The 20,444-nt window shown below is 55.9% G+C and overlaps 1 protein-coding gene and 1 pseudogene across 6 annotated transcripts in view; both read left to right on the top strand.

Moving 5' to 3' along the window:
- The window catches only part of SYNGAP1 (synaptic Ras GTPase activating protein 1), a 31,526-nt gene extending 12,498 nt beyond the window's left edge, over positions 1-19,028 (top strand). The window contains exons 5-20 of one of the 6 annotated variants that reach the window (XR_009520833.1): positions 96-217; positions 2,543-2,696; positions 2,922-3,020; positions 4,408-5,034; positions 5,162-5,306; positions 5,524-5,668; positions 7,209-7,445; positions 7,576-7,777; positions 7,992-8,170; positions 8,823-8,864; positions 9,264-10,338; positions 10,772-10,945; positions 12,080-12,291; positions 13,425-13,515; positions 14,380-14,459; positions 17,213-17,339. Coding sequence is in view for 4 of the 6 variants with exons in the window: in XM_060022006.1 (XP_059877989.1) it covers positions 96-217; positions 2,543-2,696; positions 2,922-3,020; positions 4,408-5,034; positions 5,162-5,306; positions 5,524-5,668; positions 7,209-7,445; positions 7,576-7,777; positions 7,992-8,170; positions 8,823-8,864; positions 9,264-10,338; positions 10,772-10,945; positions 12,080-12,291; positions 13,425-13,854 (3,843 nt within the window). In the remaining 2 variants the exon portion in view is untranslated. Of the gene's footprint in view, positions 1-95; positions 218-2,542; positions 2,697-2,921; positions 3,021-4,407; positions 5,035-5,161; positions 5,307-5,523; positions 5,669-7,208; positions 7,446-7,575; positions 7,778-7,991; positions 8,171-8,822; positions 8,865-9,263; positions 10,339-10,771; positions 10,946-12,079; positions 12,292-13,411; positions 13,855-14,379; positions 14,460-17,212 lie in introns of those variants that run through there. The other 5 variants (XR_009520834.1, XM_060022007.1, XM_060022009.1 and 2 more) reach the window with 5 other exon arrangements.
- Positions 18,338-20,392, top strand: LOC132431905 (GTP-binding nuclear protein Ran-like; annotated as a pseudogene).
- Positions 20,393-20,444: the final 52 nt, after the last annotated feature.

The raw sequence follows: 20,444 nt of genomic DNA, 5'->3' as shown, positions 1-20,444 counted from the left end.
CACCTTCATCCAGGGACTCTTTACCAGCTGAGCGGTGAGGAGGTAGAACTGACCCTACCCCAAAACACACCTATCCCCATTTCCCCCCCACCCAGCAAGGCTTTCTGAGCCGGAGGCTAAAAAGCTCCATCAAACGTACGAAGTCACAACCCAAACTTGACCGGACCAGCAGCTTTCGCCAGATCCTGCCTCGCTTCCGAAGTGCTGACCATGACCGGTACAGGGCTTGGAGCGGTGGGCTAGAGCGTGGTGGGATGAGTTGGATGCAGTGTAGGGGCCTCCAGAGTGAGGCTGGAGGGGTGGGGGTTCTCAGAGTGTAGAGCTTGACGGCTTCAGATTGATTGAGAGGTGTGGTGGGACAGGGGTCAGAACAGAGGAGCAGCAGGAGAGGGGCTTGGTGCAGGGTGCCCAGAGAGGGTGAGCAGCGGGGCAGGAAAGGGGGTGAAGGTGAAGCCAAGGAGGGATGGACTCTTCTGACCGTCAGAAGGATGGGCTCCAGCCCAGGATGGAAGGAGCTGTACAGAAGGACGGAGAAGGAGTGACGGAGCCTGGGAGGAACATTTAAGGAATCCAGGGAAGGGGCGGTGGGCTGGTTGGTAGGAGGGGAGAGTGTGATCCAGGTAGAGGGTATGAGGAAAGGGTGGTAGGGTGGGGTGGGGCTGGCAGGTATTATGGAGGAGAGAAGGTGCAGCGTAGAGCGTGACAGAGAAGGGGAGGTGGCACGGGTATGCAGGTCAACAGACTGGGGAGGGGAGGTTGGAGGGTTAATCCATGGACTGAAGCCTGAGGAAGAAGCCCGCAGAGAAGTCCAGAGGGCACTGTCTCCGAGGCTGGGCTTGAAGGAAATCTTGTTTGCTCCTGTGGTCTGCTCTTTGGGGTCCCTCTTTGGGTTTCCCCCTCACCCAGTCCACCCCCCCCCCCGCCCCAGGGAGAACCCTGTCCTTCCTTTCCCCCCGTGTCTGGCCGCCCCCGGGATGGGGCAGGTAGGGGAGGTTGGGATAGGTGAGTCACACCTTCCCCTCCCCCTTCCCATGTCACCGGAGCTGGATTTGGGGAGGGGGGGTGTGAGGGCCTGGTATTCCTGGCCGCGGGGGCGGGGGGCCGGGGGAGCGTTGTGCTGACGGCAACAGAGCCCAAGATGACGGGGCTGCTATAAATAGCTCCATGGAGGCTCCCACACCCGAGCTCCCCCTCCCGCTTCCCTACTGCTCTCTACTCTTCATCCCCTAGCCGGCTCCGAGCAAACTGTCCTGTGGTCCCGGCCTCCACTCCCCTCAGTTCCTTTCACCTTCTGCCTTCCCTGTGGTCCTGGCCTCCACTCCCCTCAGTGCCTTTCACCTTCTGCCTTCCCTGTGGTCCCGGCCTCCACTCCCCTCAGTGCCTTTCACCTCTGCCCTCCTGCACTAATTTTCCCAAGTTCGTCCCCCCCCAACCCCGTCCCCCACCTCTGTTCCCACATCCAGCTCTCCAGTGGCCTCTCCTCATCTTCTCCCATCCTGTCTTTCTGCGCACACCTTTCCCTCCTCCTTTTCTCCTTCTCGCCTTATCTGTTCTTCCCCAGTCCCCATTTTCAGTCCCTTATCTCCGTTGTCACTCTTCTGCCCAAAATCCTTCTTCTATTTTTTATGATTTTCCCTCACTCTTTCCCATGATTCTGCTAAAACTTGTCCTCTTAGCTCGTTCATTTTTGGATTTATTAAGTGCTTTTTAGGCACTACCTGTGTGCCAAGGCCCAGACCAGCATCTTTGAACTTCTGCTTCTTTCTTTTTAAAATTATTTATTTTATTTATTTATTTTTGGCTGCATTGGATCCCCGTTGCAGTGCGCGGGCTTTCTCTAGTTGCGGAGAGTGGGGGCTGCTCTTCATTGCGGTGTGCCAGCTTCTCATTGCGGTGGCTTCTCTTGTTGCGGAGCACAGGCTCTAGAGCGCAGGCTCAGTAGTTGTGGCACATGGACTCAGTAGTTGTGGCTCACGGGCTCTAGAGTGCAGGCTCAGTAGTTGTGGCACACAGGCTTAGTTGCTCCGCAGCATGTGGGATCTTCCCGGACCAGGGCTTGAACCCGTGTCCCCTGCATTGGCAGGCGGATTCTTAACCACTGCACCACCAGGGAAGCCCCTGTACTTCTGGTTCTTTACTCCCACCTTTTTCCCCTTATACTGAAGCTGTGGTTTTGGCGGGGGAGGTGTCACATAGAAGTCCCACCTAGAAGTGTCCAAGGCCCACCTGTTCTTTTTTTTTTTCTCCCATGGTCCCTTTCTGGGTTGAGATATTTCTAGGTGTCCCCAGTCCTCACAACCCCTTAGGTGGTGGGCTGAGGGGAGGGGATTTCTTAAAGTGTTCTCATTTCTCTCACATCCTTCATGTCCTTCCCCGGGGATAGGCTGGGTTTCTTTCTGTCTGTGTCTGTGTCCATGTGGGAAGTGGGTTTAGGAGCCCCTTTCCCCAGGTCTCCATCCTAGAGTCAGGTTGGTGATGCAAGCCTGTGAGTGTGTAAGCAGAGTGGGGCCCTGATTCTCCCTCCTGGACCCCCGCCTGCTAGGGCCCGGCTGATGCAGAGCTTTAAGGAGTCGCACTCTCACGAGTCCTTGCTGAGTCCTAGCAGTGCGGCCGAGGCCTTGGAGCTCAACCTGGATGAAGATTCCATTATCAAGCCAGTGCACAGCTCCATCCTGGGCCAGGAGTTCTGTTTTGAGGTACTGGGTGTAGGGGGCTGGGGAGGGCCAAAGGGCAGGGGTCACGGAGGGGGAGGGCAGAGAGTCCTGGAGAAAGCGGCAGAGGTGGGGACATCAAGGAAACAGAAGCCTCTGGGGCTGAGAGAAAGGAGGATAGGCCGGGGAGGAAGAGATGGTGATGGACTCTCAGTCCTTGGGAGTCATCACCCCTCTAGAGCTCCAACTGACCTCCACACCCCTCTCTAGGTAACAACATCATCAGGAACAAAATGTTTTGCCTGTCGTTCTGCGGCCGAAAGGGACAAATGGATCGAGAATCTACAGCGGGCAGTAAAACCCAACAAGGTATTGGGAGTACAGGGTACACAGACAGCATGGGCAAGGCAAAGGTCAAGCTGCAGGGGAAACTGGGGGCCTAGGGGAGAAGGGGACCAAGGAGGAGGGGACCCCCATTTTCCTCTGAGTCCCCCATTTCTTTTTCCTTTCTTTCTACCTTATGATGTTTCCCTACCATAGAAATCATAGACTTATGGAACTGATGGGGCTCTGGAAGTCCTCTGGTGCATCTTCCCTGCAAGCAGGGATGTCCCACTAACACCCTGACAGGTGGGCGCCCAGGCCCAGCTTGCAGTGTTTCTGCAGGACACATAGATTTGTCAGGTAGATGAGTCTTTAGACCTTGGTTTCCTCTCTGTATGACTGGTAGGAATGGGGTTGAACTACACAATCTATAAGGACCCTTTGGCTCAAAAATTCTGAGTTCGTGTTCTTCCCAGGAGGAATGCTCCCAGTTCCGTGAGCTGTTCTCTTTTTCCCAGTTTCCAGTGAGCTCACAGTCCTCGTGGCCTCCTCTGTGGGAACCCTTGTTTGTCAATGTCCTTCTTAAAAACTAGACCCAAGATGCTGTATGTGATCTGCCCCATGCAGAGTATAAACACCAGGCTCTTTTCACACTGCAGCATCACCTGAGCCTCACTGGTCATTGTCATCCTCCAGGCCCTTTTCACACTAACTGTATAGTCTCACCTGCTGCATTTATGCATATTTTGCAATTATCTTCCGATTGTCTTTAAAGGACTCCTCAGTTATCCTGTTCAAATTCCACCTTAATATTTTGGGTTTATTATTCTAGCTTTCAAAATCTTTTCTCAGTACGAATTCTGTCGTCTGATGTATGAGCTCCCTCTGTATCAGTTTCCTGTGGCTGCTGTAACAAATTACCACTCTCTGGATTGCTTAACACAACAGAAATTTATTCTCTGACAGTTCAGGAGATTGGAAGTCAAAAATCAAGGTGTCAGCAGGGCCTTGCTCCCTCAGAAGCTCTAGGAAGAATCCTCCCTTGTCCCTTCATATCTTCTGGTGGTTGCCGGCAGTCTCAGGCATCCCTTGACTTCTTGCTGCATCTGTGCACTTTCTGCCTTCATCTTCATATGGTCATCTCCCCTCCTGTGTCTCTGGTCTCCAAATCTCCCTCTCTGTATAGACCCCAGTCATTGGATTTAGGGTCCACCCTCATCCAGTACGACCATGTCTTAAGTGACTATAGTCACTTAATGTGACTATGAAATATGAATTCTGGGGTGACACGGTTTAATCCCGCACATGCCTTCTCAGCCCTGTGATTGCTGGTGTCGGAGACTATCTGGCTTTTTCACCGTCTCTCCTCTTTTGGTGTCTCTGTCTCTCTGTCCCTTCCCCTTCATCTGCCGCACCCGTCCTACCCTGGCAGGACAACAGCCGCCGGGTGGACAACGTGTTGAAGCTGTGGATCATAGAGGCACGGGAACTGCCCCCCAAGAAGCGGTACTATTGCGAGCTCTGCCTGGATGATATGCTGTATGCACGCACCACCTCCAAGCCCCGCTCGGCCTCGGGGGACACCGTCTTCTGGGGCGAGCACTTCGAGTTCAACAACCTGCCAGCCGTCCGGGCCCTGCGGCTGCACCTGTACCGTGACTCAGACAAAAAGCGCAAGAAGGACAAGGCGGGCTATGTCGGCCTGGTGACTGTGCCTGTGGCCACCCTGGCTGGGCGCCACTTCACAGAGCAGTGGTACCCCGTGACCCTGCCGACAGGCAGTGGGGGCTCCGGGGGTATGGGGGGCTCGGGAGGGGGAGGGGGCTCAGGGGGTGGCTCAGGGGGCAAGGGCAAAGGAGGTTGCCCGGCTGTGCGGCTGAAAGCGCGTTACCAGACAATGAGCATCCTGCCCATGGAGCTGTATAAGGAGTTTGCAGAGTACGTCACCAACCATTATCGGATGCTGTGTGCGGTGTTGGAACCCGCCCTGAATGTCAAGGGCAAGGAGGAGGTCGCCAGCGCGCTGGTTCACATCCTGCAGAGTACGGGCAAGGCCAAGGTGAGTACTGGGCCCTCAGGACAAGGTGACCTGGGAGTGCACACTCGGGATAGTAAGGGTAGGGCACATCTGTCTTCATCAGCTTGGGTTGGACAGAGGCTGACCCTTGGCTTTTCCTGGCCCCCAGGACTTCCTTTCAGACATGGCCATGTCCGAGGTGGACCGGTTCATGGAACGGGAGCACCTCATATTCCGTGAGAACACGCTCGCCACTAAAGCCATAGAAGAGTACATGAGACTGATTGGTCAGAAATACCTCAAGGATGCCATCGGTATGGCCTACCCACAGGTGTTCTTCCTAAACCTGCCAGATGCCCACCCCAGCCCTAAGTGTAGCTACTCCAGACCCCAAGTCCACCCTGCCTCAGCTTGATGCTTCTGGGCCCAGAGTCCCCTCCAACCTGATTCCGAGATTCCCCAAACCTTGGCAGCCCCTGTCCCTGCCCTTCGAAAGTGTGACCGCCCTCCGCTGTGCCCCCATCTCCACAGGGGAATTCATCCGTGCTCTGTATGAATCTGAGGAGAACTGTGAGGTGGACCCCATCAAGTGCACGGCGTCCAGTCTGGCAGAGCACCAGGCCAACCTGCGGATGTGCTGTGAGTTGGCCCTGTGCAAGGTGGTCAACTCCCATTGGTGAGACTGGGAACCCTGGGTTGGGGGGACAGGGTTGGGGGAGTCGTGTGTTCATCTGTTCATCCATCTGTCCATCTTCAAAGAGGACTGAGCACCAGTTATGGGCAAAGCATTGTACTTGGTGCTGTAGAGCAGACAGAGAGCCATGAGGCTTGGCCCCTGCCCTCAGAGGACCTGCACCAGAATGAGTAGGGACAGATTAGATACACAGAAAGCCACAGAACGGTACAGTATGTGTTAAGTTCCAAGTGAGGGTACCCCCTCCCCACACCTCCGCAATGCAACACAAGGTCAGAGAAGGCAGATCTTTGACTGAGATAAGCAGGGAAGGCTTCGTGGAGGAGGTGCCCCCACGGCTGTGCTTGGAAGACTAGGTCAGGTTCTGATGTATAGATATGGTGGGCTGAGAAGACGTTTCGGGAGAAGGCTGTGGAACAGGCCCACGCGTGAAGGTGAGAGGTCCTGGGACAGCAGGCAGAGGTAGTTTAGTGGAGTGTGTGGCTCACAGTGGAGAGTGATGGGAGACGTGTCTGGACAGGGCGAGGAGAGTTAGAATCTGAAGGCCTCCGCTGCCAGGTAAAGGAGTTGGAGCTCATTGGTAGGTCGTGGGATGCCAAGCAGTATCATGATTGAGAAGGTTAATTCTTAAATGGAGGTGGGTGTGGCAGGTGGCTGGAGTAGGGACAATGAAGTCCAGGCTAGTTGGGGATTGTTGTTAATGGTTCAGGCATGGAAATCATAGCCTGAGTCAGGATGGTAGCAGGAAAAGTAGAAAGGGGCTGCTGTAAGGACCCTTTGCGGAAAGGATCACCAGGAGTCATTGGGTAATTGGAAAGGAGGGGGCATGTCTGTGGGGAGCAAGGACAACTCCCAAGGCCATGAGGCTGGTGGTTGGGAGACCACGGTGGCCTCACTGACAGAACTGGGGAGTCAGGAGAGGGAGCCCAGTGGAGGTTGGAGATGTGGGGAGCGATGCTGAGCTCACTTTACACCAGTTAGAGTTTAAGGTGTCAATGGGACATTGAAGAGGAGGACCAGGGAGGTGGGAAGAGTGAGCTCTGAGCCATTCCAGGGACTGGGGATCATGCCTGGGACACCTCCATCCCCATTTCCCTGGAATCCAGAAGAGTTGGGGGGTCCGAGCTCCCTGTACCTCGAGTGACCCTCCATCTCTCTCCCATCTCTGTCTCTCCCTGGTGTCTTTCTTCTCCTCCTCTCCTTGTCTCTCTCACACTTGCCCCTGTCTCTCTCCCGCGTGTCCCTCTCCCCTCACCTCCTCTCCCCTGCATTCTCTCTCCCTACCCTGTCTGTCCCCTCTGTCCCCTCTGCCATAGCCCTCTTCCTCCAGCAGCCTCCTGTCCTCCTCCTGCGCTCCCGCCCTCCCTCCCTCCCTGTCGCTCTCACCTCTGTGAGGGTTCCACACCCTCACCTCCTTCCACCCCCCTCAGCATGTTCCGTGGAAGCTGAGGGTCTCTGGGGCTCAGTCCCGGTCTCTCTCTTTCTCTCTCTCTCTCTCTGTCTCCCCACCCCGTCCCCTCAGCGTGTTCCCGAGGGAGCTGAAGGAGGTGTTTGCATCTTGGCGGCTGCGCTGCGCAGAGAGGGGCCGGGAGGACATCGCAGACCGGCTGATCAGCGCCTCGCTCTTCCTGCGCTTCCTCTGCCCGGCCATCATGTCACCCAGTCTCTTTGGGCTCATGCAGGAGTACCCAGATGAGCAGACCTCGCGAACCCTCACCCTCATCGCCAAGGTCATCCAGAACCTGGCCAACTTTTCCAAGTGAGGGAAGCCTCAGGCTGGGTGTCAGACGGGGCTGGAGTGGGCAGGAAGGGTCTCCCGAGTCCCTAGAGACAGGCGTGGGTTGGAGGCTTTCTGGGTGTGACCTGTACCTTCTGGATGCTTTGGCCAGGTTTACCTCAAAGGAGGACTTTCTGGGCTTCATGAACGAGTTTCTGGAGCTGGAGTGGGGTTCCATGCAGCAGTTCCTGTACGAGATCTCCAACCTGGACACACTGACCAATAGCAGTAGCTTTGAGGGTTACATCGACCTGGGCCGAGAGCTCTCCACGCTGCACGCCCTGCTCTGGGAGGTGCTGCCCCAGCTCAGCAAGGTGAGCATAGGCCCCTTGGCCCGTCCTCAGGTCGCCAGAGGCTCCTGTGGCCCGGAGACTACCCCCTGCGCAGATTCTTCCCCCCTCCTGTTCCCAGACATGTCACTGCCACTTCCAATGCCACTTCCCCAGCTCAGACTCCTTCTACCTGAACTCTCTGAGGCTCCCTTAAAGCTGGGCTGTTAGCCCCCAGGTAATAGCCTCCCCATTCCAGGAAGCCCTCCTGAAGCTGGGCCCACTGCCCCGGCTCCTCAACGACATCAGCACAGCTCTGAGGAACCCCAACATCCAACGGCAGCCAAGCCGTCAGAGCGAGCGGCCCCGGCCTCAGCCTGTGGTGCTGCGGGGCCCTTCAGCCGAGATGCAGGGCTACGTGATGCGGGACCTCAACAGGTGAGCACCCAGGACCCCAGGCCTGTGCCCTAGGCGCCCTTATGCTTCTGTCCTGGATACACTCCACTGGGCCCCATGTGCCTTTCTCGAGGGCTTGAAAGAAAGGAAAGAGAAGCGTTTTCTCAGAGAAAACGGTAAGGAGACAGGTCCAGTCAGTAGTTAGCTGCAAGCCAGAGGGAGCAAGGAATGTAGAGCCCCCCAAAACATGCTGAGATTCCGCCAGCTCCAGCCTGGCATAAGCTTAGGAGGTCCCTCTCCCTGCTCAGAGCTGGTGTTCAGCCTGTACAGTTGGACCAGCCACCTGGTGTCAGAACATTCAGGTAGCTCTGTATTAGTTGGTAAAGCAGCACCATCCCCAGCCCCGCCACCAGCACCCCTCAGACCTTGCCCCGATTCAGCACTACAGCAGTAGCCCCTGGACCCCACCCCGCAGAGCCTCCCCACCACAGCCTCCAGGCTGGGAGGCGCACAGATCCGCAGCTGCCGCTCGTTGTTTTGATGACCATCCTGCTCATTCCTCTGCCCGCATCTCTCCCTCCATGATACCATACCCATCCCACCATCCCCGCCTCTCCTTCCACACATCCCCAACTTCCACCTGCCTCTCTCCTTCTCTCTGTCTGTGCTCGTCCCTCTTCCCATCTCTCTCCAGCTCCATCGACCTTCAGTCCTTCATGGCTCGAGGCCTCAACAGGTGAGGGGCTCTCCCCTCCCCCGCCCTCTCCTCTCCTGTCTGCTCCCCCGCCAACCCCGACTCCAGTGGCCATCACCTCCCTCCGCTCCTCTTCTCCTCCATGCGCCCTCATCTCCTCCACATCTGCCCAGACCTGCCCCTCATGCCTCCTCCTGCTGCCCCATCTCCCCTTCTCCAGGCCTCCCTCCCTTCCCGGAGGGGCCCTGTCCCATCCTATTTCCTTCGCATCCCCTCCCATCCCCCCAGCCTGCCTGCCCTCTCCCGAGCTGCAAACGTCAGCTCTCAGCCCTTCCCTGCGGGTCCCACTCTTCACCCCAGGCCTATGCTGGACCACAGAGGCTCTACTGCTAGTAGCCTGGGTCTTACCTCCCACTCGTGTGCCCGCTTCCCTTCCTGCAGCTCTATGGACATGGCTCGCCTCCCCTCCCCAACCAAGGAAAAGCCCCCCCCACCGCCGCCTGGTGGGGGGAAAGACCTGTTCTATGTCAGCCGCCCACCCCTGGCCCGGTCCTCACCTGCGTACTGCACGAGCAGCTCGGACATCACAGAACCGGAGCAGAAGATGCTGAGTGTCAACAAGAGCGTCTCCATGCTGGACCTGCAGGGTGATGGGCCCGGTGGCCGCCTCAACAGCAGCAGTGTGTCCAACCTGGCAGCCGTAGGGGACCTGCTGCACTCGAGCCAGGCCTCCCTGACTGCGGCGTTGGGGCTGCGGCCCGCACCTGCTGGCCGCCTCTCCCAGGGGAGCGGCTCATCCATCACGGCGGCCGGCATGCGTCTCAGCCAGATGGGCGTCACCACGGACGGTGTCCCTGCCCAGCAACTGCGCATACCCCTCTCCTTCCAGAATCCTCTCTTCCACATGGCTGCTGATGGGCCAGGCCCCCCAGGGGGCCACGGAGGGGGCGGAGGCCACGGTCCACCCTCCTCCCATCACCACCATCACCACCATCACCACCACCGAGGTGGAGAGCCCCCAGGGGACACCTTCGCCCCATTCCATGGCTATAGCAAGAGCGAAGACCTCTCCTCAGGGGTCCCCAAGCCCCCCGCTGCTTCCATCCTCCACAGCCACAGCTACAGTGATGAGTTTGGACCCTCTGGCACTGACTTCACCCGTCGGCAGCTCTCACTCCAGGACAACCTGCAGCACATGCTGTCTCCTCCCCAGATCACCATTGGTCCCCAGAGGCCCGTTCCCCCAGGGCCTGGAGGTGGGAGCGGCGGTGGGGGCAGCAGCGGGGGTGGCGGGGGCCAGCCGCCTCCATTGCAGAGGGGCAAGTCTCAGCAGTTGACAGTCAGCGCTGCCCAGAAACCCCGGCCGTCCAGCGGGAACCTGTTGCAGTCGCCGGAGCCAAGTTATGGCCCTGCCCGTCCGCGGCAGCAGAGCCTCAGCAAAGAGGGCAGCATTGGGGGCAGCGGGGGCAGCGGCGGCGGAGGGGGTGGGGGGCTCAAGCCCTCCATCACCAAGCAGGTAGGTGGGGGTGGGAGGAAGGCCGGAGGGGTGAAGAGCAGGGAGGGAAGAAGGAAACGGGTTGGGGGAGTGGTAGAACAGAGACTGTGGTTTGAAGTTACAATTTTCTCACTTCCCTTCATTCATTAAACAAATGTTCATAGAGGGCTTGCTTTGGCGCCACGTGCTGTTCTAGGCACTGTGCACTTGGCATTGAACGACAGACAAAACTCCCTGCCCTCATGGGGCTCCTGAGGGGAGATATGATGAATAACTAATATAGCTTTCACGAGGTGATGGGTGCTAGTGCAGGGGACAGGCTGGGGACTCTCATCTAGTGTGGGGGACAGGAAGGGGACTCTCGTCTCTTTGGGTAGTGCTCCCTCCCTCTAAAAGCACTCTGCCTCCTCCCACCTTCCCTCTCTCCTTCTGCCCCCACCTCGCCCCGTCCCAGCATTCTCAGACGCCATCCACACTGAACCCCACGATGCCAGCCTCCGAGCGAACGGTGGCCTGGGTCTCCAACATGCCTCATCTGTCAGCTGACATCGAGAGCGCCCACATCGAACGGGAAGAGTACAAGCTCAAGGAATACTCGAAGTCCATGGACGAGAGCCGGCTGGATAGGGTACGCAGGGCTCTCCCTGCCCCAAACCCCGTCTTACCCTTTACCCACAGGGAAGGCTTCTAGTGCCTTCCAAGGGCAACATCTGTGGTCAGGTAGTTACGATGAAAAAGAAAGGACAAAGACCCGATGTCTTCTCCTGAGAAGCCCTCTGTCAGGGGAGGCCAGATACAGTCCATTGAAAAACCCATTTCAACTGTGTTATTTTGGGTTACACACATCATAGACTGTCTGGGGAAAAGCATGCTCTATATTAGGCTGTCTCTGTGTTCTTCCCTGGGGAGAACATGTTGAAGCCCTGGCTCCTGTGACTTCTCAGACTTCTCAGGAAGAAGTCAGGGGAAGGTACTTCACTAGCAGTGGGAGCTGTACATTGGGCGAGGGGCAGAGTGGTCGTACCAGGACCCATGCATGGCTTACCCAGTCACTGTTCCGTGGGCATCGGTGACAGAGGGTTGGTGGTTAGGGGGAGGGTGGTGTGTATTGGCCCACGTGTGGAAAGACTGTCCAGACTCTCAGCTGGTGGTGGTCCCGAGCAAAAGTCAGCAGGAGCTCTGGCCTTCACACACTTAGCAGAAAGTTCCTTGGGAGCCGTTGCTGCGAGGACCCTGAAGAAGAGGGTAGCTACAGGGTTAGATTATATATACAGAATACATGACTGCAACTTGGGGAAGCAGAGAGGCTTTTGGGGAGAAGTGGTCTCTGAGCAAAGGAAAATGTTGGGATTGATGTAGATGGACTTGAGCTAAGAGAATCTTCAGGCCTTATAATAAATTATTTCCAGCACCATTTAACAAGCTGAGGCCAAAATGCATTCCACGTGTGTCCATGAGTCTGTCCAGGCTCCTGTGTGGGTCCTCCTGTGTCCAGATGCACATGTGAGGGCATGTGTGTACCTCTAGGGTGGGGGAGTCCACCATTTTGCTCCATCTTGAGGGAGCCTCAGCCCCATGGAAGGGCCTTCTTAAAGGCCAGTTGTGTGTGTGTGTATGACCAACAGGCAGAGAAGGGCTGGAGGAGGCTGGTGGGGTGTCCCTCACCACATGGTGGCTGTGCTTGGCAGGCAGGGGTACAGGCTGGGTGGTGGGGTCAGGCACAGCCCCCCTCACAGTGCGGGGTCGTGTGCCCGGCGGGCAGGTGAAGGAGTATGAGGAGGAGATCCACTCACTGAAGGAGCGGCTGCACATGTCCAACCGGAAGCTGGAAGAGTATGAGCGGAGGCTGCTGTCCCAGGAAGAACAGACCAGCAAAATCCTGATGCAGTATCAGGCCCGGCTGGAACAGAGCGAGAAGAGGCTAAGGCAGCAGCAGGCAGAGAAGGACTCACAGATCAAGAGCATCATTGGCAGGTGAGGGGCGGCCCGGGGAGGAGTGGCAAGGGAGAGCCTGAGGCTGAAGAGGGCCAGCGAGCTCCCCCCAGCCCCCAACCACCATCCCCCATCCCCCAACGCAGGACACCAGGAGGAAAGCCCACCACCTTCCTCCCAGGGTTGTCACCCACTCCGTCATCACCAGATGGAGAGAAACCTCCCGCTTAGTGCATTAAATATCCTTTTACTAAACCCTGATCTCTCTCCTAGTAGAGTAACTTCTGAAGCCCTTGGAAAATGTACCTCTTACTGTCCAACCATCTCTCTCTGTCTGGACCTGGCCTAGCCTGGGACTCCCCCACTGGTTATTCTCAACTCAGCCTGTAATGTTCACCCCAAATCTAAGCAGGGGTCCCTTGGCCATAGTAGCCCCTGACCGTCCCATCCTGGGCCCACCCTCCTCTGCAGCCGTGGAAAGGTATTCCATCAGAAAGTAAATGATGCTTGTTATAGCCTGTGCTCTGTCAAGCCCTGGGCTCCAAGGAGGTGCCTCAACAAGGGGATCAGTTAGCTTGAGAACTGGGTAGGACCCCCACTCCAACCAGAGCCAGCTTCATTTCCACGCATTCTAAATGTATTTTTGAGTAAGATTAATTAGAAGAAAAAGGTTTGACTGGAAACCTTTTTGAAAACCACTGCTTTGATATCCTTTATGAGAAGTTACCTTGAGAATCTTCACAGAAGGCAGGGAGAGTCCGGGAATTATGATTGTAGAGACCCCTCTTGGGCGAGGGGTGTCTAGGGGCTGCCCTGGAGATGGCCTAGTTTCGGTGAGGTGGGGTGGGGGATGGAGAAGCCAGGTCTTCAGCCACAGGGTCTGAGGGACGGCACGGTCCTGAGTGGGAGCGCAGAGGGCCGGGGTGCCTGGTGGTAGGTAGGGGGTCTCTGAGGCACAGAAACCCGTACTTAGCAGGGAGATGCGAGCGTCCCTGAAAGGAAGGTGAATGACAGGGCGTCTTTTGGAGTCAGAACAATGGAGGGATTCTGAGCGCGGGGGAGAAGGATGCCCAAGGCTTTTCCAGAGAGCTGTGGGGTTCCCCGGGATCATGAGCTCCCCAGGCAGGCTCCGCGCCCGTGCCCGCCACTAACCCCACTGAAGCCCGTCCCTTCAGGCTGATGCTGGTGGAGGAGGAGCTGCGCCGGGAGCACCCCGCCATGGCTGAGCCGCTGCCCGAACCCAAGAAGAGGCTGCTCGACGCTCAGGTGGAAATTACAATGTCATTTATCTTCTCCGTGTCCCATCCCCATCCATCCCACTGTCCTTCGTGCAGTCACTGCACCAGCCACCCCAGCCCCATCGCCATCCGTCTCTCCCATTGTTCTCCGTTTGTCCACTGGCTGCTCCCGGCAGCCCCCAAGCGACCCCATTTTCATCCCATTGTCTGTGCCTTTGTCACTCCCAGCAGTGTCAGCCCCCCTCCCCTGCCGTGCCTCCCCACCCTGCCTTTCCCACTTCTGTTTGCGTTTCAGGACCTTCTACCAGAACCTCAGACCCCACCAAGTTCCTGGACCCCTGCCCCTGCTGGGCCCACCCCTGTGTGAGTCAGGGAGTTTGGCCTCCTCTGAGCTCCTCTTGGGACAGGAGGGCCAGAGGCTGCAGTTTGCTAGAACAGAACCCAGGGCAGTAGGAGCGCTAGTGTCCTCAGGCTCCGGCTGGTGCCCTGGGGACTTGGGGTACTCGTCACCGCTGTTCTCTGGGCCCCCCAATCCCCATCACTCCTTGACAGCCGCCACTGGGTCTCCTCTTCCCGACTCCTCAGATCCTGAAAGCCCCCTGTCCTGTAAGCTCTCCCTTCCTTCCCTCGGTGTTGAAGGCTTAGCCACCTTCTTTGGCCTGCCTCTCCCTGTGGTCCTCACTCCTGACTGGCCTCTCCAGCTCCTGGCTGCTCGCCCTCTCTCTCACCAGCCAACCTTTAGGACCTCCCTCCTGCCCCCTTAACCCCTCGTTCTCCCCCAATTCTGCTCACTTCCCACCCATGCTCCTCTTTCCTCTGCTCTGACCTCCAGGCTTCCCCCCCAGCACCACCAAGGCTCCTGACCCCATGACCCCACTCTCTCCCCCTGCAGCTCCTCATCAGGTAATTCTCCTGGTTCCGCTTTGACCACGGGCGGAGGACACAGGGGGAGGTGACTCCGGACCACTGCAGGTTGGTCGTGAAGCCCACTCCCCTCTGACTCTCCGGAGCCTCTCCCCTGCTCACTGCTGCCCCCCACACCCGAGGACCTCTACAGGCCCGACCCTCCGGACACCTCCTGCACAGACCTGTCTCCCCAGGCATTGTCCCAAGAGCACTTCCTGCCGCCTCCCAGAACTCCTGACCAGTACCAAGCACCTTACCCTAGATGGCCCGCACATCCCCCAGATCACACTCCCCTTCCTACACACCTCCCCGTGGCCTCCTCCTGACTCTCAGTCCTCCTCCTCTACCTCTCCAGTGTATGTCTGTCACCCCCCATTTCACCAAAGCGTCCTTGGGGGTTGGGATGTTGGGGTCAGGGTTTGTTAAAGGGGTGGTGGTGATGCTGGGTTGGGGGCCCCTGGCTAAAGGGGCTGTGCTGGCTGCAGCAGGTAGGCTGGGGTTTCCTCTTCCTTCTCCCACACCTTGGTTCTGTAGAGAGCCCTCCTTCCTCCCACCCCTCACCTGTTTCTCTCTCTTTCTCCTTCCTTACATCTGTGAGGTAGAAGGCATCTGGGGTTCCTATTCAGCCCCATTGGGTGGGAATTAAGAGTGGGTAATTAATTAAGGGAGACTTTGGGGTGCTGGGAAAGGATGCTGTTCAGATGTCGGGACAGTAAGGGTGAGTGGAGCAAGGAGGAGCGAGAAAGGAACCTTGACAGATGTTAGGATGTGGACTGGTGCATGTGGCATTGGGAGTTGGAAGTGGAGGGAGGTGTCCTCCTAAATAAGATCGTGGGCTCTGTAGCCATGTTGATTCCAGGCAGAGATGCCAGAACCAGCAGATTAAATAACCTCTCGTCAGTGCTTACAGCCCTGGGCTGCTAATGTCACTCACTCCCCCTCTCCCGCCACCCAGTGGCCTTGCCGGACACAGAATCCTACCTGAAAAGCCAGTAAATGGGAAGCAGTCAGCCACTGACATCACTTCTGAGATGCTTTATTTTCTGCGGGATTGATCTGCAGTGGGCAGTGTCTCCTCACACTGTAATTTTAACTCTCTGCCTGCCCGGCCTCTCTGTCAAAGTAGTTGGTGAGTTAAAAACAGATGCTGCAAGGCACCAGGGGACCTCACCATTTAAAGGACTCCTGTGGTGAATTCTTTTGTAAAGTGAATAATGGCACCCTAATTTATCTCCTTTCTAAATTTGGGTCCATGGGGGTGTTGGGGGCATGCCTGTGTGCTGTTGCCAGCAGACAAGCAGAGGGAAGGGAATCTGAGGTTTCCTTCCCCTGCTCTCCTGCCACACTCAGGATACCCTACCAGACAGGATTTCCTCTCTTGCTGGCTGTGGAAAGTGTGGGAGAGGCAAGCTAAGAGGGTGGCTTTGCTTAAATCTTGGGTTTGGGTGACCTTCTGAGAGATGAGGAGAGGTGACCTGGGAGCCTCTGCTTGGAGTGTTTTTATATCTTTTAGAGATTCTGTCAGACACAGCTAGGTTGCCAGGATTCAGTGCCCTATGGTCCAGGAAATAATTTGGACACATTCTCTAAACCCCTTTCAGGTATTGGTCCCTCTGCAACTCAGCCATTAACATAAAAATTAATTATGTGCCTGTATTTTTAAAAGCCTAAGCAAGCAACCCAAAGTGTAGAACACATGGCTTTCTTCTCCTCTCCCAGCAGAGGAACAGAAGCCAGAGCTGAGGCGAGGAGCCAGGAGTTGGTCCAGGAGGGGTAGGAAGGGGTAGAATAGGACCAGGGGTGGGAGTAGGGTTTGGTACCCCTCACCCTCTAACTGGGAGCCCAGGGTGAGGGAATGAAAGGAGCGTGGGGGTGGAAAGGAATGAAGCCCTTCTGTTTCCTGGGGATGCAGAGCTCGGGGCATGCTGCGTCTCTGCAGAAGCTCCTAGTCCTTACCTTCCTGCCGTTATTGTGAGCGAGAGGCGGCCCCTCCCACAGTGTTTTCTCCTTCCCACATCACTTCCCTGAATCCCCTTCCTTTCCCCCCAGTACAGTTAAACCTCTCTAATTTGGAATGTTATATTTGAGAAGCTGGCCACTGTGAATAAGTGACAAAACTGAATGACAGTGTCTATTTAATGAAATGCATGTCTTCATACTATATACAGTAAGTAGAACTCAATGAACGAGGCTTTCCCACTTGAGGCCCTCAGGGAGCATGTGTTAATGAGTAGATAGGATTGAAAAGTCTGTTTTCTGGTATAGGTTAAATATTCCCTCCCACATACACGTTTCCACTATTAATTTTGCTTAGCACACCCTTTCTTCACAGATAAAGGAAAACTCAAGCCCAGTTTTTGTTCAAATTATGAAAAAAAATCCCAAATCCATGGGGGTTTGGATTAATGAGGTTTTGCTGTACTGCTTCCCCTTGTTCCCTCTACACAAAGTTCCCACCTCTGATTGGGGGTGGCCTGGGAGGGGGGGCACTGGGCAGGGGAAGATGCAAGGGTTAGGCTGGGGGTGAGATAGGAAACTTACTTCTTGTGAACTGGGTTCCTGATGTGACTCCCTGGGTTGAAGGCCCCTGTTAGGAGTCAGGGGTGAGATTCTCTTCTCCCTGATCCCAGAAGATGTAACTTCTCCTACAGGTGAGAAACAAAGGAGGAGGATGCGGGTGGGGGTGTCCTGGGGGAAGGGGGTGGGATGTGGTTTGTGGAGTGGGCCAGCTCTGGGGGAGGCCACTGCTAGGGAGCTGGCACCCAGGCCCCCGCGAAGCGTCTCAATAAGTCCGCGCTCTCCTCTTTGGTGTCTTGCAGGAGAGGCAGCTTCCCCCCTTGGGTCCAACAAACCCGCGTGTGACGCTGGCCCCACCTTGGAACGGCCTGGCCCCCCCAGCCCCACCTCCCCCACCCCGGCTGCAGATCACTGAGAACGGCGAGTTCCGAAACACCGCAGACCACTAGCGCACCTTGCATCACAGACTTCCTTCTCCCTCCCTGTGCACCCCACCTTGGAACGGCACCAACCACCAGGACTGGACGTCGCCGAGGGACAGCGGGATTGCCTCCCTGAATGCCTCGCTGGGGGGCACCAGTCCCCCACCCCCACTGCACCATTTCCAGGAGGGAGAGCAGGGACCCTCAGCTGCTCCCTTTTCCTTCCTGTTGGGGTGCTTCCCCCTGTGACCCCCAGGAACCCTTGCCCCAGGACACCACCTACCCCACACAGACCCCTTCACTCCGGGGTGCTATCCCCATCCTCTGCCTCATCGTTCCCCTGAGCACTGGGGGACAGACCCTCACCCCACCGTGGGGGTGCGGCACCTCCAAACTTTCAACTTCAGGGTGATTTTTTAGCAGTAACCAGAGCTGACAATCTAACTCCCCTCCACCGCCCCATTTTGGCCTCCCCTGTCCCCCTTGTTATGGGGAGGGGACCCCAGGTGAGGGGGCCCTATTACCCCTTGATTTCTCAGGAGCGTCTGGGGGGGCTCAGCACGCACAAACTCCTTCTCCTCCTACCACTCTTAAATTTACTCCCTCCCCACCCAGAACCCAGATGGGGTGGAGGGGCCACCGGGGCAGGGAGGGGGTGGCAAGGGGGGAATGGGAGTTGTCTCCCCTTCTTCCCATACCTGATCTGCTCTTGGCTGGTCCCAGAGCGGGGTGAGGGGGCTTGTGCCCCCCCCTCCCCCAGTGTGTTGGGTGGGGCGGAATTGAGGTTTGGGGGAGGGGTTAGGGTTTAGGAGCGGGTGTATGTTGGGGAGGACAGACTAGTTGATCTGCCCTACCCTGACACACACAGCCCCGCTGCCCCTCCCCTCTCTTTTCTTGGTCTCTACTCCCAGGGGGAGGGGGGAACTTACTCTAGGAAAAGCCATGCCTCTCTCCCCCAGGGTGGGGGGACCTGTGTTGGAGGAGGGGTGTTGGGGGCCCCCTTCCATGACTCTGTCCCCCGGGGGAGGTAGGACAGGGCTGGGCTTCCCTCTCATCCTCCCCCCCCCTCCCCAATCTCCCTCCACCTTCCTCCCTCCCGCCAGGTCCACAATTTTTCGGTGTTTCTCTGTACATAGCTCTCTGGCGGGATAGGGGAGGTAGGATGGATGGGGTTTGGTGTGGGTAGGTCACAGGAGGGGAGAAGCCCCTCCTTGGCACCCCCTCTTCCCTGACTGCTGTTCCCTACCCAGCCTTGCCCCCTCATCCCTTCTTGCGTTTGGTATTGAGACTCTTCCCAGACTCGACCCTTCTTTCTTTTGTATGGACAGTTCCCCTTCAGTCCCATCCCACTACACACATACACCCAGCCGGGGCCAAATTTATACTTATATAAAAGTTGTAAATATGTGAAATTTTATCCCTGTGCCCTTTCCTTGCTTTCCCAACCTCAGACCCTACCCCTGGACTCCCTTTCTTCTTCTCTTCTTTGGCTGTTGTAATTATCTGGGGTTTGTACTGTACATATCCAGGGTGTGTGTGTGGGGGCTGGGGGCAACCCCTCTGTACAGAGCTTCCTGGCCCCCTCCCCCTCATGCTTCCCTCCCCCGGCCACCACCTTAAGGGTAGGGAGATGTTCTTCCTACCTGTTTTATTTTGTTTTCACGTTCTCCCTCCCCACCCTACCCCACTCCCAGCCTACTCTATCCCCAGCCACTGTACCTTTTTCTCCACTCCCAGCCCCATTTCCTTTTTTTCTGGAGTGTGTGGTGAAACAGAAAAATCATGTTTAATAAACGGAGATTGTTCTTTTATCGCTGTGCTTACTTTCCTAGGCTGGGACCTCCAGGAGGACCAGCAGGGTGACGAGCTGCTTTTTGAGAGGAAGCTGACAGCCTAGGAGAAACTGTATATCCTTGTGTGGTGCCGTAGTCTTCACCCTAGAATATCGCTGTCCCGACCAGCGAGGAGATTTATTGTTTTAGTTAGAGTAGGGGTTTTGCACTGGCCAAACTTACTCCGTCTATCTCTCCCCTCACCACTGCACCACTTAACCCGAAGGAGTAAAGAGGTCAAGGAACAGCAGCATTAAATAAATAAATAAAACATTTTTTTAAAAAAAAAGGAACAGCAGCATTCTCTGATAAAAGATTCCAAGTATACATCTACGTGTACCTTAAAAATAATTACCTAATTGGTAAAACTACATTTGTGAAACATCATCTGACTGGTGAATTTGAGAAGTATGTAGCTACCTTGGGTGTTGAGGTCCATCCCCTTGTATTCCATACCAACAGAGGACCTATTAAGTTCAATGTATGGGATACAGCTGGTCAGGAGAAACTTGGTGGACTGAGAAATGGCTATTATATCCAAGCTCTGTGCCATTATGATGTCTGATGTAATATCGAGAGTTACAAGAACGTGCGTAACTGGCATACAGATCTGGTACGAGTGTGTGAGAACATCCCCATCGTGTTGTGTGGCAACAAAGTGGATATTAAGGACAGAAAGGTTAAGGCAAAGTCAACTGTCTTCAGCCGAAAGAAGAATCTTCAGTACTATGACATTTCTGCCAAAAGTAACTACAACTTTGAAAAGCCCTTCTCTGGCTTGCTAGAAAACTGATCGGAGACCCTAACTTGGAGTTCGTCGCCATGCCTGCTCTCGCCCCACCAGAGGTGGTCATGGATCCAGCGTTGGCAGCGCAGTACGAGCACGATCTAGAGGTTGCTCAGACAACTGCCCTCCCGGATGAACATGATGACCCGTGAGAAAGTGAAGCTGGAGCCCAGAGTCAGAAGTCTAGTTTTATAGGCAACTGTCCTGTGATGTCGGTGGTGCAGGGTGTTTGCCACTTTATTATATAGCTAAGCAGAACATGTGCTTAATCTTTGGGATGCTGAAGGAGATGAATGGGCTTCGGAGTGAATGTGGCAGTTAAAAAAAAAACAAAAACATTTTTTTTGGGACCTGCATATTTGTGTTTTGGAACACAGTTGTTTCCTCCTTGAGTTTCAAATATAAGAGTGCTACAGTCACATCACAATATTCAGTGGTGGAATCTTGTTTGTCACCGTCATTCCCATTCCTTTTCGTTTAGAATCAGAATAAA

Source organism: Delphinus delphis, chromosome 10, assembly GCF_949987515.2.
Source record: "Delphinus delphis chromosome 10, mDelDel1.2, whole genome shotgun sequence".
Lineage (NCBI taxonomy): Eukaryota > Metazoa > Chordata > Mammalia > Artiodactyla > Delphinidae > Delphinus > Delphinus delphis.
The sequence above is the reverse complement of the archived record's forward strand: the minus strand, read 5'-3'. Positions and strand labels throughout refer to the sequence as shown.